Source organism: Pinus tabuliformis, chromosome 1_2 (genome assembly GCF_031772625.1).
Source record: "Pinus tabuliformis cultivar Carrire ecotype Pingquan chromosome 1_2, CPIR1, whole genome shotgun sequence".
NCBI lineage: Eukaryota > Viridiplantae > Streptophyta > Pinopsida > Pinales > Pinaceae > Pinus > Pinus tabuliformis.
The window spans coordinates 935,362,851-935,382,347 of NC_142298.1; the positions used below are offsets into that span (position 1 = coordinate 935,362,851).

The 19,497-nt window shown below is 39.3% G+C and overlaps 1 protein-coding gene across 3 annotated transcripts in view; it reads right to left on the bottom strand.

Moving 5' to 3' along the window:
- The window catches only part of LOC149209014 (uncharacterized), a 439,985-nt gene that overhangs the window by 143,370 nt on the left and 277,118 nt on the right, over positions 1 to 19,497 (bottom strand). For all 3 annotated transcript variants that reach the window (XM_089396251.1, XM_089396252.1, XM_089396250.1), the window contains one exon: positions 7,206 to 7,416. In XM_089396251.1, coding sequence (XP_089252377.1) covers positions 7,206 to 7,416 — 211 coding nt within the window. The remainder of the gene's footprint in view (positions 1 to 7,205; positions 7,417 to 19,497) is intronic.

Below are 19,497 nucleotides of genomic sequence, written 5' to 3' on the forward strand. Positions count from 1 at the left end.
ATCTGATGTCTATCTATTGGAGCAATCATCAAATACGGGATTCCTCAATAATTGAATCTCCCCTTTGGTTGTCGCAGAGAATCACAGTGGTATTCATCATGTGTACAAACAGCCCACTTAAGAGCTTCCGCAAACAGGCAGCTTCACACGAGATCATACTCGTAGCTATGTATTCGATCTCGGCGGTGCTTATAGCAACCGACTTCTGCTTCCTACTCATCCATGACACCGAAGCAGAATCCAAAGAGAACGAGCACTGAGAAGTGCTCTAGTGATCCTCCACACTGCCTGCCTAGGCAGCATTCGAATAATCATGCAGTTTCATATTTCTGGCAGTGTATCTCAATCCATGAGAGATTGTGCCCCGAAGATATCTCAAAAGATTCTTGGTACCAGTCCAGTGAGGCTCAACCAAATATGAGCTCACCATGCTAACTACAAAACATATATCCAGACAGAAGTTCACCAAGAAAATCAATGCAAATGAGTTTATGAAACTCAGAGGCATTTCCCAAATCTAGTCCGTCATCACCACCATATAACTTCTAAAAGTTAAGATCCTCTAGGTAGTCACTCGCTTGCAGTTTACCATTCCACATCTGGAATCCAACTCCCTCTTACTTCTGCAAGTGAGAGGGCCTGCACCTGTTTGAAATAAGTCGTCCTCAGAAGGTGCTGGTATGAGAGGTCTATCATCCACAACCTTCAAACAATGCTTTGGATCGACTTCACTCTTAGTGAATCTCAGCTTCATCTGATAGCTATCAATCCTCTCATACTACGCCCGGTGAGTTTTGTTTCAAGCCATAGAGGGCTTTCTTCCACCTGCATACATGAGATTCCTGATCATGACTCTCAAACCCCTCGGGTTGTTCCAAACCTGTGGACCTACTACATGAGGGGAATGGTCACCTTGTAAGATTTTCCTTCAGTACATCTCAGACATGTACTTTCATGCTCTTTTTGAATTGAGGCATCCCTGTCACCATCTTACTCACAAACCTCTGGTGCTATGTGTCAATGGACATGGTCCCCAGTGGACTTCCTGCAACTTGATACAGCCCTGAACTCAAAAACATCTTTGAAAATTCTATTTTCAAACACGTACCTTTCCATCGATGAGTGCCACCCTGTAACCTTTGACTTCCATTTTTGAAATGGACACCAGGTTCTTGTGATCAGGTACATAAAAGAGATTTGTAAATGAATCGAGTTACCCTCATTCAATTGAGGGGTAACATTCCCTACACCCTTTCCGGGATAGGTGGCATTGGCTCCAAGTATAATCCCACGATTGTTTCCATCTCTATTGAATTCGAGAGAGCACCCTTCTATCCGATGACATGCCTTGAAGCACTACAATCAATAAGCCAGATTCCCAAAGAATCTGAAGGAGAGGGCCAATACAAGATAACACTCCTTTATCTTATCAAAAACAACTTTTGATTCTTCATACCTAGGGTTCCTTGCTTTCTTTGAAGAGTCAGTCGTTTCTTTGATGACCTGCATTACCTGTCATTCCTTTGATCATTGAAGATGTCCCTAGAATGATTGTTATCTTCATCAAGAGATGTGTCTCTGCCATTCGAACACTCCTTTGCATAATGGTCGAACTTATTGCAAAAAAGGCATCTGCCTTTCCTTCAACCCTTAGATCTGGACTTCCTTATGAAGTGATCATTAAGAAGGCCATCAAAAACTTCCGCTGCCCCATTCTGATAATATTCTCTGCTTCGACTTCACCCTTAGTGAATTTGAAGAGGGATGAGGAATCCACTGATCCTTTTGTCCTTTCCCAACTGTCTTCGGTGATTGCTCTTTCACTCTTGCTTGGGCATTGTCTTCACCTCAGCATTGATACCACGTTAATTTTAAGTATGTTCTATGCTTAGAGCAATTTATTTCAATTTTCACAGTTAGCTCAATATCTTTTCCAGATTAGCAATCACATCAGCATTAAAGTAAACTACAGATAGAACATAAACATAAATCGCAGAAGACAAGCCAAGACAAGAGGACATAAGATGTGGCGCTAGCCAGGGACAAACCCCAATGTGGGGAAACCCTTGATCAATTCTTCTTATATGTTCTTCATATTTCAGCAGAGAGAGAGAGAGAGATAGTATGTTTACAACAGAAGTCAACACTTTGACTTATCTAGATAAGAGCATAGATCATCTCTATGAAGATGATACATGAGATCATTTGAAGACATGCTGCTTCAACTGATTCTCCAAGGTGACTTCTTCACCTATTGTTGTGCTGCATTTCATCATCATGCTGCACCTCACTGCGCTGCACCATGCTGCACCCATCATCACTATGCTGCGTCTCATCACGCTTCATTAATCATGACTGTACCAATCACTGTACTGCATTATGTGCAATTGCTGCACCATGTTGCCATACTGACCTATGTGTTGGTTGCACCTTGCTCGCTTGTTCTCCCTTGCTTGCTTTTTGTCCCTGGCATGCTTGTTGTCCTTAGCATGCTTGTTGTTGCATGCTCATTGTCCCTTGCATGCTAGCTGTAACATTACATGCTTGGTGTATTTGTTGCTAAGTACCATACAACTGTCCCAATGTTAGTTAGACGTCCCTTGCATGCTGCTCTCCTTCGGAGACACATGCTTCGGCTGTTCAGGCAGTTCCCGGCAGTTCTGGCTGTTCTCGACTGTTCTGGCAATTCCGGTTGTTCCTAGCAGTGCCGGCTATTCTTAGCAGTTTCGGCTTCTGCCCTCAGCATCAGCTTTCCCGGTTGTTCCAGCAGTTCCCAACTGTTCCAGTTGTTCCGGCAGTTCCGGAGTCTGCCCTCGGCGTTAGCTTTCCCAGCTGTTCCGACAGTTCCGGCTTCTGCCCTCTGATTAGAGCATCATTATCCCTTAGGATCTCTCCTCCTACTAAAACCCAAAGACAAGTAGAGAGGAATAGATCCCAAGTGTGTTGAAATGACTTGAAGGCCACCTCTATTTATACTAAAACGTTGAGCGCAGGTGGGGTTTATTTGGTTGCTGGCCGACCTTGATGAATTGTCCCATAACACAAATAAATTCATATCTCCATGAATACTTCTCGGAATCGGATGATCTTTAGATCAATCCTACACCTCTCGATGAGAGGGATCCAAGAAAAATATCAGCTTCCATTAATAAGATGACCCAATGGAGTTTGGCCCTAGTTTCCAATTTTAACAGTTACTTGGATAGGTAGCTAGTTTGGAGTTCCTCATCTTATTTAAAATTTCTCAATTAAATTTCTATATCAATTTTTAAATTTTCATTTTAGTTTTTATTTTTAAATTTTTAATTAATTTAATGGGCTTCCCCTAATATTCCAAGTAGCTAGTTCTTCATCTTGCGAGAGGAATTGGAGTACTTATGCCTTTATCCATTCAGTAAAGAGAAATAGGTTGGGCTCAAAGAAGGCAAAGAACTTAGTGTACATTCATAGCACACTTCATCTCATATCTCGAAAGGACCCTGGGTACAAGGAGGGTCCTTTCAAGGGATGGGACCAATACACAATTAATGCTATGTGCGTGGACAAGAAGATACAACCAAATGGCCTTGTTGAGCTACCTCCAGTTGCGGATGAGCAAGAGCCTCAAGATGAGAGTGATTCCTACCTGGAGAGCATGCTAGCTGAAGATCTAAGTGATGTTGATGACATGGCTTGAGGAAGTCATTGTTCACTATTAAGCTTAGCTATTTTTATTTTAGTATTTTAAAATTTCCTAGTTCATGTTTGGAGATGCCTTAAGGCAAATTTTGAATGTAGTATGACAATGGACATATATCGCGATTCATGATTCTTATTAATATGTAAACTCCAATTTGCACTTGATATCAAACTAGAAATTTTGAAATTTCAATGCGAATGTTCAATGTTCAATGATGTGCATGTTTAAATGTTTAAAGTTTAAATTTTAAATCATAAACGTTTTAGTTTTCTTGTTTAAAGTTGAAAAATATACAAATTCATATATATTATAATTTATAAAATATAATTATTAATATTATTATATTTATATAAATTATAATATACCCTCAACGAACCCACGCACCCTGTTTCAAAAAATGTCGTCCCCCTCCGTCCCACTCCCCCTCCCCCTCCCCGTCCCCTGACCCATGTTCCCTGGCAACATAGGTTATAAGCATTGCCCTTAGCACCATGAAGCAGAACCTTCCACGTTTCTTGAAACAGAAATCTGACATTCAGCCTCCTTCAGAATTTACCATATGAATTCGAGCCTTGTGCATGAGCAAAATTCTTTAGTGCAGTTATCATGAAGATATGGCTGTAAACCTTGACTGTGGTCTATGCATCTATAACTGAAACAATACACCAGCGAAATATAATCCTTACAGTTTTTGGTCATGTTTAAGAGTAAAATTATGAACTAAAGCTTGCATTTGTGATATACTTTTGGAACTACTGTAGTATAAATTCTTATTCTGAAGTTCATTGAATCGAGTATTCCCTGGCACATTCGCTGATCCAAACAACGTTCAAAGTCAGGAAGTCTGGAAAGTGCCTTTTGTCTTACAGTTAGCAGTATCATTATTGTTTTCAGAAGTTTCTGTTGTATCAGTCGATGAGACAGTAACTAGTGGCAGTTATATGCTGGCAAGTGACACTCAAAGTGCATTTTGTCTTACAGTTAGCAGTATCATTATTGTTTTCAGAAGTTTCTGTTGTATCAGTAGATGAGACAGTAACTAGTGGCAGTTATATGCTGGCAAGTGACACTCATGATAGTAGGATTTTGATAATATCTGATGACAGAGTAACCTACAGTGATAATAGTAAGTACTTCCTGTGAACCTTGCATGACATTGACCTTCTTGATGACACTTTGGCTCAGCTAGGTGTGTGGTATGACATATGTGATAGCCTTATGTGACAGTGATACCTACAGTGATAGATACGGAGTGACCTAGTTGTGTCCTCATAATATAAGAATAGTGATCTATACAACAGTAACTTGGAGGCTTGATTATAATGACCTGTGATATGGCTGTGACAATATTTGAGAAATTGATTTTTGATATGGCATGGAAGTGAATGTTGATATGACCCTATTTATATATGACAGTCTCCTTGATCTACATGACAGTGCTTTTAATCTTCTTGACAATATATGATAGCGAACCTTGACGGGTGACAATGACCTGGTAAACAGTTACTCAGATCTATATGATAATGACAGTGATATGTGTAGGGACATCAATGACCTTGATAACAGAGAACCTTAATATGACAGCAACCCTTGATGTGGCAAGAAACAATGTGTTTCAGTAATCATGATCTTGTATGCATGTGTCGATGTCTATGATGTCTGGACAAGTAGAGCAGTGATGATGACAGTGATAATTGTGACAGTGATGTTGTGACTTGACAGCTATGATGACAGTGATGACTGTGACAGTGATGATGTTATGACTTGACAACTATGACAACAGTGATGACTGTGACAGTGATGTTGTCACAGTCCCTCCTTGTTGATGACAATGATGATGTTCTGAGAGTCCATCCTTGACAGTGATGATGACATATGTTTATGGCAGTGTCTCTTCGACAATGATGTTTGAAAAGTGAGAGTGTTGAGGATGTGTTCAGTTGTAGCATGAGAGTCACTATAGATTGCATACCTATGGTAGCAACAGTGGCAGCAGTGGATAATTGGAGCAGTGGCAACAGTGGACAATTGGAGCAATAGTAGCAGCAGTGGCAGTGAGAGTAGAAAGTGGTAGTAGCGGCAGCAGCAGTTGAAGTGGTGGTTTGTAGCTGGGTCATTGTCCCTGTTACAGGACCCCAAACTCTTTCAGGGAGCATTTGCTTCCTTCCAGCTTTACTAGTAAAACCCCTTGAGTAGTCATGTACTTCCTTCCAGTTCAACTGGTAAATTTGTATGTAAACCATACATAACCAAATCTTGTTGAGCAAAATCTCCTGTCCACTGATTCTTGTGATGTGATGTTTCATGTTTGCTTAATTGCTCTGAATGTTTGAAAGGATAAATTAACCAATTGTGCAAAATTAAGGGAAATACTGATTCACCGTTGCCCCCCTTCCTCCCCCCCAAGTATTTCCGACAAGAAGTGTTAAGTGATTAACACTCATATTGAATATAATAGAACAGATTTACTGCTATGAATCTGTTGTAATTAAAATTATTCCAGATCTGATACATGATTGGAAAAAAAGTGCCCTAAAAGATGAAACTTGTTGGCATATATTTGGTAATTTTTCTCTTTGGCTGTCTAGTTTGTTGGCTTGAAGTGAGATAAACTATTGTCCTCTGTTTGTTGCTGTGATTAATATTTTTGATCAACCCTAAGGTTGAAGTTCACAAGGTCTAGATCTGAGAAACCTCATTATGAGGTCAAATTTATGATTTTGCATTAAAATGCAAAGAACATGACATTTCTACAGAACATGACATTTCCTCTTAGGAAATGAACTTGGTTTTGGTACTAATTTGACCTCATTTCAACTAAAGTAAAATTGTGTATTGAATTCCAATAAACATATTAGAGTAAACTGAACACTAGATGAAAGTTAAGTTAGGAAATTATATACAATAACATCCCTATAATTACCCAACACCCACAAAAAAATACACTTTCTTGTTTCTTAGACAGTTTTATGTAAAATTTATAAGCAGATTCAAATTAATGATAAAGAGCCACGATACATAATAATGAAGTAAACAAAATATCAAATTAGGTAACCTTAAAATGGAGAGAAGAAAACTCGAAAGCCATGAAAGTTAACATAAGAGCTAAATGGAGGAGCTTATTGCTCATGAAAAGGGAACTCAATAACTGAAACAAGGATGGCATATACAAAAGTTGCAATCATATTTCAACAGCTACATACGCTCTTGATTAGGCACCCAATCAACCCAATAGACAATAATGAAGTGAATGAAATATCCAAGTGAGGAAATCTAAAAGTGGAGAGAAGAAAACTGGAAAGCTATAAAAGTTGACATAAGAGCTCATAGAAGGAGCTAATTTGTTATGAAAAGTGAACTCAATAACTAAGACAGGTATAACATATATAAAGGTTGTAATCATATTTCAACAGCCAAATAGGTTTTTGATTAGGCACCAAATCTTTCTACTTAATAAACATTAAAACATATTAGGCACCAAATCCTTATACCTAATTAATAACTTAACACATTAAAAAACATATACCTGTCCCATAACAACACCAAAATGAATCGAATGGGGTTCCCCAACCATGGTAACTAACAGCCTTTGATTTTCCAGGACCTAAAGGAAGCATGTAAATCATAACCCCAGGATCACTTCCTCGCTGAATAGTGAGAACTCCATTGATCAATACACGTTCATAATAATCAGCATATGCCATTTTTTTGGTCCAGCGAAATAGATGACGGGCAACCTGTGATTAGTTATAAAACTATAAGACAAGTTCATTTAATTTTCATGAAATGTGCAATTTGTACGCAAATTTTATGCTACTTGGATAGAGTGATTGTATCAAAATATGAAAGGTAAAATTGGTTAGAGAAGTCTGATGCACCACAATTCCACCTGGTGTATACAGAACCTATAGCATATTTATAAGGAATAATTACAATTCAAGCTACAGCACATTTTATATCTGAAGGCTTCTTTAGAATAATAGATAATCTAGATACAATGTGTGAATGATAAAGAAAATAATTGTTCCATGAGTTGAAGAATGTAACTAATGTTGGTCTTCATAATTGTCTTTGTCAAAAGAAAGAAAAAAAAGTTTTATTGTAAAAGAAAAATTATTTTTGAAGCATGGCTTTCAAGCTCTTTTATTTATTTTCTAGGTCAAAGCCTCCATTGAAGGCTTCTAGGGTTTGTCTTGAGTCAATAGAGACATCGTCACATTTATTAGACCCTTCTTGGGCTTTTGTATCACGTAAAAAGAATTATTTTTGAGTCAAAAAGTGTCATTTGTCACCTCCAAACCAAGTTGGCCATGTCCTGCTAAAGTTGGCCTGGATTATGGCTATTCGACCCAGCAGAAGCAGTATATTGTTGAAGTTTCTAAGTTTACTTAATTTAGAAACCCTTCATGCACTTTTCCTAATTTATTCCTACCTACTTGTTAATTTTTCTTTAACAAGTTATTTACAAAGTAAATACTAAAAATAAACATCAGTGCATGCTCAACATATTACAAATTAGCGACTAAAAGAAACAAGAACAAACACACCACATGACACCATTATTTTTGGACCAATGTCCCCGAAAAACCCAATGCGGGAAAACCGGTGCAGCTATCTGAGGGTTTTCTTATTAAGCAATATCAGAGTACAATCTGGGTGTCATAACTGGCCTATCCAACAGAGACTTTCCTTAGCAGCTATACCTCACAGTTTGAGAGAAATTTCCTAGCTGAAACCCCGAAAAACCCTTCCAGTAACTCCTCAGCACAAAACTGCTCCTGCAACCCCAACGTCTACCCAATCTAGAATGCGTCAGCCCCTCTCTGTCTCACGTTGGCCTTGCATCAGCCCCAGGAGGCCCTACGTCAGCTCTGGGAGCCTCTACGTCAGCGACGCTGGCCCCTTTGGTGCTCTTCGCAACAATTGGTTGCCTCTGCGTGAGCCCCTGCTAGCTCTGCATCACCCTCCTTGGCTGCTGCATTGCTCTCCCAGCACAATCTTTGCCTTCTTTGTTCCTCTGTACTCAATGCCCCTCAGCTGCTCTCCCAATCACTGATTCTATCTGTCTTACCAAACCACGCTCTAGAGAATAGAATGATTGATCATTTGGTGTGCTCTCCAAGTGACCCTCAAGCCTCCTCTTATACTTTTCCTGTTGACCTCTCAACAGCCGAGATTAAGTCCCTAATCAACAACTAAGATTAGATCTGGCTTGATCCATGTCTTTTGGACCACTCTAACAAAGATTCATATTAATACACATTGATATTTTATTTTCCCTAAGTTTAGACTTAGAGACTCCATTAAAAATATTAATTATTTTAATATCTCCTGATCTGTTTAGAATCTGCCCAAACCCCTTCTGGGTATTGGAGATCTCATGTGCCCCAACCTCTCCACCAAATTTCGTGGCTAGAGCACGTTCGATGCTACCCCAAATCAACATTCCCTCTTAGCGAGGACTGTGCTCTAACAATACTCCTCACTGAGTATTACTCTGATCATCCAGCATCAGTACCTGTGCTAATGCTAGGCCTTCCTGCCCAACATCCTCTGCACTGTTGCCTCCTGCACTACCGCCCGTGGTTCTGCCACTGCCACTGCTGCATCTGTACGACAGCTCCCTCTGCATCCCTGCTGTTGCTAGTCCTTTCTCCCAGCACTGCATCTGCACTACACATCCTCTCATCATGTTGCATCGTGCTGCTCACTGCTGCACTGCAACTCAGTTACTGAGAAGTAAGTAACTGATCCTCCAACTGACCTCCCTGTTGGGCTAGAGACACCCACTGATGTTGAAGCTTCCTCTGTCGTTGACAAGTGCTCCCTCTCTGACCTCCGCGCTGCTGCAACAACTCTCCTGCATCTTGCACCGTTGCACACCTCTATGTGATTTGTTGCACTGGTTAAACACCCCTGTGCCTCTCGCACTGTTGCAGCCTGCTAGCTCTGCGTTGTCTCGGGACTCTTGCACTATAGCTCTCTTTGTTGCTCCATCCACATCCGTCTCTACCTCCTCAGCCAGTCTTGCTACTCCTCGTCAAACCTCCCATAGCAAGGTCTAATCCAAGAGGTTGGGTACCTCGAGGATCCTACCCCTCATAGACTGTAGTCCACCTGACTACAGCTCGATGTCTCACCACTTCCGCTCAAGTGGTGCATGTGCACTCATGGCACAATCATCGTCTGTCAAAACTTCCTTCTCTGCCTGTGCTAGCATTGCCTTAGTCTCGAAAGACTCTCCCTTACTCTTCTTCCTTAGGCACTGGGTCACATAATGACCCATCTCCCCACAGTGGAAGCACTTGATCTTGGAGATATCTTTCTTCTTCTGCTTCTCCTACTTTCCCTCAGATGCTAGGGCCACATCCTCCTCCTCCTGTTTGACCTTGATCCCTTTGTTGCTGCTACCTGTCTTCGACTATCGTCTGATCTCTTCCTAGCGAAGAGCTGCCCACATCTCGTCCCAAGGTAGGAGAGTCCCTCTGCCTAGGATACTCTGGACAAACACTTCCCAATCTTCTGAGACAACATTCAGGGTTGTCCTCACCATAAGCTCCTGATCCGGTGTCACTCCTATAGCAGTCAACTGGTCTCGGATCTCATTCAGTCCTCCGAGGAAGGTGTCAATCGATTGACCCTTCTTCATCTGATACGACCTCATCTAGTTCTCAAGTAGCATTCTTCTCTACACAGAAGTATGCTGGTACAAGTTCTTGAGAGCCTCCCACATCTCAATTGTCATTTCCTTCTCAGCTATATGTGGTACCACATGATCCTTGACCCCGTCAAGGATAATGCACTTGGCCCTCGCCATCGCCTCTTCGTACTTGTCATTATCATTGGGGTCGATTGGGATAGCTATAACTTTCAAGGCAAAGTTCTTGACACGATTCCTGTCAAGCACTGATAAGATTTTGGCCTTCCAGACTGCGAAGTTCGATGCTCCGTCCAGTCTATCCTGGTCTCTTACCCCGTGTAGTGCCATGACGCTCCTCTACTTCCCTCCTGGAAGTTCTCTACTCCTCTGAGTCTCTACTTCCCGTCTCGAAGTAAAGAATTTCTCTTTTGGACTCCCTCTGAGTCCTAATTTCCCTCCTGGAAATCCTTCTTCCGCTTGTCAAGATGCCCCCTACTCTGATCGTCTTGTGCAACTGCATTGTTGATCCAGGTTCCTCGGCTAGAAACCCTCAGTAACAACTCCTCTGGCCCTGCTCTGTCAGGTATTGTTCTGACTACAGTACCTCACCAGCTCCACTCTGCAATATTTCTACAGCCTTCTAGACTCCAGCAACTGCCTCTCTGTGAACTGCGTCAGCCCTTCCCTGCCTCATGCTAGCTCTGTGTCACCCCGGATGGGTCTACATCAGCCCTGGGATGCCCTGTGTCGGCCCTCTGTCCCTCTACGTCAACCCTCTAGCCCTATGGGTTAGCATCGCTGGCCTCTCTGAGGCTCTACGCAGTTCCTGACTTCTTCTGTGTGGCTCTGGATGGCTCTGCATCACACTTCCTTTGCTTCTGTGCTACTAGAAACAGCTTCTGTCACCTCGGGACAGCTGTTTTTTGTTTCTATTGCTCCACTCAGCTGATGTCTCTTAATCCTCTTGTGATCTGCAATCACCCTCTAATAGACTAATACCATGTTGAAGTTTCTAAGTTTACTTAATTTAAAAACCCTTCATGCACTTTTCCTGATTTATTCCTACCTACTTGTTATTTTTTCTTTAACAAGTTATTTACAAAGTAAATACTAAAAATAAACACCAGTGCATGCTCAACATATTACAAATTAGCAACTAAAAAAATAAGAACAAACACACCAAATGACACCATTATTTTTGGACCAATGTCCCCAGAAAAACCCAATGCCGGAAAACCGGTGCAGCTATCTGAGGGTTTTCTTATTAAGAATATCAGAGTACAATCTAGGTGTCATAACTGACCTACCCAACAGAGAATTTCCTTAGCAGCTATATCTCATAGTTCGAGAGAAATCTCCTGGTTGAAACCTCGGAAAACCCTTCTGGCAGCTCCTCAGCACAAAACTGCTTCTGCTACCCCAACGTCTGCCCAATCTGGACTGCGTCAGCCCCTCTCTGTCACAGGTTGGCCCTGCGTCAGCCCCTATCTGTCACAGGTTCGCCCTGCGTCAGCCCCAAGAGACCCTGCGTCAGCTCTGGGAGCCTCTACGTGAACTACGCTGGCCCCTCTGATGCTTTGCGCAGCACTTGGCTGCCTCTGCATGGCCCTGCGTGAGCCCCTACTAGCTCTGTGTCACCCTCCTTGGCTGCTGCACTGCTCTCCCGACACAATCTCTGCCTTCTTTGTTCCTGTGTACTCAATGCCCCTCAGCTGCTCTCCCGATCACTGATTCTATCTCTCTTAGCAAACCCCGCTCTAGAGAATAGAATGACTGATCATCTGGTGTCCTCTCCAAGTGACCCTCAAGCCTCCTCTTATACTTTTTCTGTTGACATCTCAACGACCGAGATTAAGTCCCTAATCAACAGTTAAGATTAGATATGGCTTGATCCATGTCTTTTGGACCACTCTAACACAGATTCATATTAATACACATTAATATTTTATTTTCCCTAAGTTTAGACTTAGGGACTCCATTAAAAATATTAATTATTTTAATATCTCCTAATCTGTTTAGAATCTACCCAAACCCTTTCTGGGTATTGGAGACCTCATGTGCCCCAACCTCTCCACCAAATTTCGTGGCATTTCGTGGCTAGAGCACATCTGATGCTACCCCAAATCAACATATATAATATATATAGAGGCAACGCAACTTATTTGAGGCACACACTCAACAAGTTTGATCTACAAGAGAAAGAGGCACAAAATGAGCGAAGTGAAGGAGAAGGAAGAAAGAAGCTAGGAAAGACAAAATCAAAGTTCTTGGACATCTCTCTCTCACACAGGTGAAGTTTCCTAGGGTTTTTGAACTAAAGTTGGGGCTGAAATTTTTGAATTAGTTGCAAGTCTAAAATTATGAAGCTGGGGGGCGAAATTCTGGATTGAAGTTGCATCAGGGGAAGGACTGACTTGGTGATTGGAGGAGATCTTTGTCTAGGTCTAAAGGGTCTTGGATTGTCTCATCTTGATTGGAATCTACTAGTGGAAGAGCTGGACTGGGTTTTGCCTTGGTTGAGTGCCTACATCTTGTGTTCCATGTTCTTGTGATCTTCATACATTTAATTTGGTAATTGCTTGATGAAAGATAACATAATTAAGAAGTAAAAGAAGCCAACATAAATCACAAGTAATTATCAAGAAAGAGGAATCAAAACCCTAATATCTACATGCATTGATTTCTCAACATGATATTAGAGCTGAGGTAGAAGAAGAACTATTTGAAGATCACTTTGTTGGCTATCATTTGAAGGAAGGAAAGCATCTTGGAAGAAAGGGTTACTCTCTTAATGGCAAGCTACATGAAGATGGGACTCAATCTCTTGAAAATTGCAAGAAGTTTTGTTGGAAGGATCATCTACAAACTATCTAGAAGAGTCAAGAATGAAGGATTCTTCGCTGCACTTACAGGTACACTAAATGATGACAATGCTTGGATAATTGATAGTGGATCCTCAAGACACATGACAGGAGAAAGTGGACAACTTCATACTCTATCAAAGGGATCATCATCACATGTAATGGAGCTTGGAGACAACAACAGTTATGCAGTTAAGGGCCTGAGATCTACATCTTTGAAGCTAGGAGGAGGAAAGCTACATCTCAACAACATTCTCTATGTCCCAGGTTTCAAAAAGAATTTACTTTCCATTTCTTGTTTAGATTCTAGAAGATAAAGGAGATAGGGTTGTTTTTGTAGATGGTAAAGTTTTAGTTTGGAGAAAGGATTCAAGTTTTGAAAAGGCAAGGGTTACTGGAATTCATGAAGCAAGATTATATAGAGTTACAACACCACATCCTCAAGCCCTTGTTCACATGGAAATCAATCCCATCGAATTTTGGCATAGAAGATATGGACATATTCAATACAAGATAATACCTGCTCTAAGTCATATGGTTAAGGGCATCCCCGACATCAAGGAAGACCATGAAGGAGTATGCAATGGATGTGCTTTGGGAAAGAATATTAGGAAACGCTTAACAAATAGTGATACGAGGTCAAAGGAAATATTAGATCTTATTCACTCTGACGTATGTAGGCCCATGTCTAACAAATCTCTTGGAGGCCATCTTTACTATGTGACCTTCATTGATGATCACTGTAAAAATACATGGCTCTATCTTCTCAAGACAAAGAATGAAGTATTTGAAAAGTTCAAGGAATTTAGATCCGAAGTTGAGACCCTAACAGAAAGAAAGATAAAAACTTTGAGATCTGACAATGGAGGTGAATACACTTCAAAGGAACTTATAGCATATTGCAAAGAAGTAGGCATTAAGAAGGAGTTCATTGTTCCCTACAACCTCGAACAGAATGGAGTAGCAGAAAGGAAGAATAGAACCATTGAAGAATGCATGAGGATTATGATATTTGATCAAGAGCTACCAAAATTTCTAAGGGGAGAAGCGCCATGACAACAGTATACATACAAAATAGAAGTCCTCATAAATCCTTGATAATACGACTCCAAAAGAAGCATTCTCAAGGAAGAAGCCATGTGTATGTGAATCTTTGGATGTCCCGTACATTCATGTTCCAAAAGACAAGCGAAATAAGTTAGACTCTACAAGGATAAAAGGTATCTTTGTTGGTTATAGCCTTTCATCAAAGGCTTATAGAACATACATCAAAGAAGAAAGACAAATTGAAGTTAGCAGGGATGTTATATTTGATGAAAATCATGCCTAGAAAGATCCAAGGATACACCGATCAAGTCCGATGAACGTGATGTACAACTATTTGAAGAAGAAGAGCAACATGACAAGTCACCTACAAACCAAGAGGAAGAAGGACCAAGTGAACCTATACAAACTACAATCATTTTTGAATCAAAGAAGAGGCCAAATTGGTTAAAAGCTACACTTGAAGATGTCGAAGGAAATGGAGCAGAAAAAGAAACTTTCAAATATAATTAACTATTTATAGAATACTCTATTTTTAATATTTATATACAATAACTTTATTATCTAACAATTTGAAATTAATTTATTTTATGATTTACTTAGTATAATATATTAACTTATTCTAATATATATTTATAATTATAGAATGGTCCATTTACGTTTATTTTAATAAGAATATTAATAACCGAATTAACTTATTTAATTAAATAAAGTTTATACCCCTCATCATAGTCAAACTAGTTGTTTCCCGGTCAAATCTAGCTGTTGTCATTTTAGCCATTACCTTGTCTAGAAATTTGGTCATTGGATATTCTGCCCTATCTATTTAATATGCAAAGCAAGATCTGCTTATTCAACTTGTCTTGACGATGAACCACACTGGTTGGTTGGAAACGCGTCGACAAAAGTATCTCTATGTGATTTTCGCCAAAGAATCTTCTCAAGAAGCCACTCATCAAGAAGAATGGAAGAAAGCAATGTAGCAAGAATATCAATCTATCATGAAGAATGGGGTTTGACAAATCATTCTTAGACCTAGTGACAAATCCGTTGTCACTTCAAAATGGATTTGCAAGATCAAACATGTAGTTGATGGAGTACAGACAAATACAAAGCAAGATTTGTTGCAAGGGGTTTTTCTCAAAAGGAAGGAATAGACTATAAAGAAACATTTGCTCCCACTGCCAGGTATACTACTATTAGATCTTTGGATTCACTAGTTGCAACTATGGGAAGGAATATCCATCAAATGGATGTTAAAACAACCTTTCTAAATGGAACCATTGATGAAGAAGTATATATTGAGCAACCGGAAGGCTTTGAGATAAATAGAAGATAAACTCATGTACCTGAAAACACAAACACCCAGAACTCGGATATACAAAAATAAATGAAACCCCAAAAACCTTAGTGCAAAACATTATTAAAAAAAAAAATTACAAATCTATGCACAAAAAAAGCAGATCTATCAGATCTGGTGAGTGTGACTCCAACTCAGCTCCCAGATCAGATAATCTAAGGCTCTTAAAAGCGAGATTTATCAATTTAACACAGAAAAATTTTGAAATTTTAAATTTAAAAGAAGGTGCTTCGGCCAAAACTCTTCATGCATCACCAATAAAATTTCTTAAGATAAGCCCAGGATCAAATCAAGCTAGGCTCTTCAGAAAATACTAAATGGGAGTTCGCTGATCCAACTAAAAACTTCCCCGAATGCCCAATGATCTAAAAAATCAAGAATTTCCTGCAAAACTCAGTTCAACCATCAACATAGGGCGAGAAAACGATAATAAAATTCAGATTTAATAGAGATACCTGCTACTATATTCAAAATTTAAATTACCATTCAAACCCCAGTGATTGAGCAAGATACCTGTGCTCAAATTACTCTTCGGAAAGCTATCATCAATGGCTAAAAGGAAATCTATGCATGAAAATAACACATCTTACAGCATTTCCACAAAAAGTAACACCAGCAGAAATTAACCCCAAAATATTTCTTTATTGCTCATAAAAAAAATTACAAGAGAGCTTTCACTTAACACATGACTCAATGATCCCATGATCTCAACTGACAACTGACCTCCTATATAAAGATAAATTTTCCAACGGCTAGTTCAAGTGATCCCTGTCAAAGTAATATCGACCGTTGATAAGGATTAAAATTTCTTTTAATCTCATCCATCGAAATTTTAATTATTGAGGAAATTTCGAATTTTTCAATTAAATGCATTTTAGTTAATTCAAAAATTAAATTTTTGAATTAATTTCCTCAAAATTTTGACTTTGACTTAACCTGCAAAATAATCAATTAACCTTAGTTCCTAGACCTCTTAAAATTTAATTTTTAAAGGACCCACGAATTTTGCCTTTGGAAAATTTAAATTTACCTAGGACCTATAATTAATTAAATTCTAACTTAGGATTTTAATTAATTTTGGCCGGAAAATTTAATTAATTAACCTATGAAGGGATAAATTATTCTTCTAACCCTCAAGACATTTTACATCATGACTTTTACATTTTTTACATCACAAGGGGGAAAACCCATCTGAAATAGACCCTTACAAACTACCCATTTCTACAACACAAATATAATCCAACAGATTAAGCAATTTGTAATAAAATAACCTAACCACATAGTAAGGATTATTCCCAAATCACTTTTACACAGACTCGATCTATAACACTAGGACTTGCCTAAGATCATGGTGACAAAATTCATTCCGGCTTTCGGGTAATGCTGAAGGAAAACTCTGCCGACCATCCGAGAATGGATCAGTGAGACAAAAAGCCTCCTGGAACGTAGATCGCTACCAGAAAAATAGGTTTACCTAGGAAATTACACACATGACACAGATCTGCTGAGATTATTTACATCATATACATGTAGAATGGGTTTACATTATAACATGACAATCAGGCTGATGACGATAGGTGGACGACGTGGACACATCGATCAAGTGCTATCCCTTTTGCAAAAAAGTGGGTGTACTGCTATGGGTCGTTGACACGTAGTAGTCAACAGGACATTAAGCATTGCAGAAGTAAAGGGTAACAACACTTTTATTCTGCACAACCTGGAAGGGCAGTATTCTTCATTACCAATCAATGGACAATACCTCAAACACCATATTCAGTATTAGATGCTTGAAACCATCTTCATTGTAAATTTCCGTCTTTCTTTAAATTTCACTGTCAAAGTGTGATTTTCACAGCAAAAACTCCATAGCCCAAGGAGAAGGCACATGGATCTGCAAGTTCTCTCCATCCTGTAGGAGGAGGAAGTCCCCAGATGGAGCCAATGTTGTAACATATTTTTACTCTAGTTCTTTTTTATTTTTGTTGAAAAAAAAAGAAAAAATGAAAAATAAAAAAATAAAAAATGAAAAAGAAAATGAGAAAAATAAATAGAGGAAAAAATGTCAAAAGAAAGGAATAAAAAGAGGGTATAAAAATATATATATATATATATATATATAATAAAAAATCCCCAAAGTCGCGAGTAAGTCAAAATGCCACATTGTTTTTATATGATTATTATTTTAATTTTTGTATATTTTACCAAAAGACTATGGTTTAATTTGCAAATAAAGTGGATTTGACATCTTGTCATGTTGCGATAAAGTTCAAATGCAAATCTACAAAGATCATCCCCACCTGCATCAATGACATAGAATGAGTTCAAGACCCCCCTCTCATAAACCACTAACCACCCACCCCCCCCCCTCCGAAAACCACTTCCCACTCCCGCTCCGCTCACATGCCTATTCACACCTCACCACCTGTCCTCTTCCTATTTGCCCCCGCCAGTTAGTCATTATACATTTAATTCCTCCCACCAAACGTTCATATAATCATTCAACCATTAATCTCTCACACCAACGTATAATTCTTTATTTCGACGCGCCTAAAAATGGTTATAACCACTTCAACCGTTCGAATTCCCTCTTTTAAAAGACACATCTCCCTCTACATATTCCCTTTCGCCATTCCAATTCCCATCATTACTAGTGCAACTCTGAATTCTACCCATCGCACAGTCATTGATCTTCATAAGCCAGTAATCGACAACTGCCTGGTAATTCAACAACCTCAACCTGTAATTTCTTGTTTACGATGTCTTCGTCTAAAGGCAAATCAAAATTCGTGGTAGAGAACCCTACATTACATTCTGTAGTTAACCTAGATGAGCTTCCCCAGGTAGATACGCAGTATTAAATCTCAGATTCCCAATGTGAGTGCGACCTTTATGAACTCCACAATTGGGCAATCCAGAAGTTTCTTGATATCAGTGATGAATTGAGCATTTGGGAGTCTTTCCTTCCCCAATTCGTTTTTCCCCAGACCCATATCTTCCCTGAATTTGTTACCTGGTGTCATCTGAGATATCTTCCTAGTCAAAGGGTTGTAATTGCCCAAAATAATGAAGTTTTATTTCCTAATACTCCTGAGTCCATATATCAAGCACTTCAAATCAATCCTTTAGCCCCTTTGCACCCTTTTTCTATTGATTCCCTCATGGAGATTTACCAAAAACTCATATTTCCTCATCGAGCCCGAATCTTTGAGTCATTTTTACCTAAGAACTCCAAGCTACCTAGGACCAATCTGCCCTATTCCACTTCAATTTTCCCAGAAATGTCTAGGCAAGTCATCTCTATGGTCGCATGTCTGTTAGGTTATCCTACCGATCAATGGGTCGATGAAGTAATATTGGGATTTCTATCAGTGTTCTCTGTGGGTAATAAGCCCTCATTGATTTTCAACTACAGCCAGTTTTTGGCAGACAATATTCATGATTAGTTTTTAAATTTTTCAACTGAAGGTGTTTTTAAACATCAATCAATTCTAGTGTATTTACTTTTATTTCATCAAGCAGATAGGTTTAAGTTTCCATTACAGAAGTTAGATGCACAAGGAAAGCCTCAGTCAGTCATTCACTGGACTTCCTTGGTAAGGAAGAACACAGATGAATATTCCTTCAGTGATTATGTAAACCAGTTTCTGCATATGTCTTTATGTCTTCTCAGCAATGATGTTATACCAAGGATTTCAACTGAAATTAGAAGAATTCTGCACCTTATCGAACAAGCCAAAATTGGAGATTGGTACCTCTACCAAAATTACAGAGAAATCAGAATATATGTATGTGAACTTCCTCCCTATAGATTATCAGTATTTGTGCCAATCAGGATCTTTGCCTTGGAATACATCAAGCAAATGATGAACATGGATGATCTGCATTTTGTATCCAAGAAACAGAAAGCCCA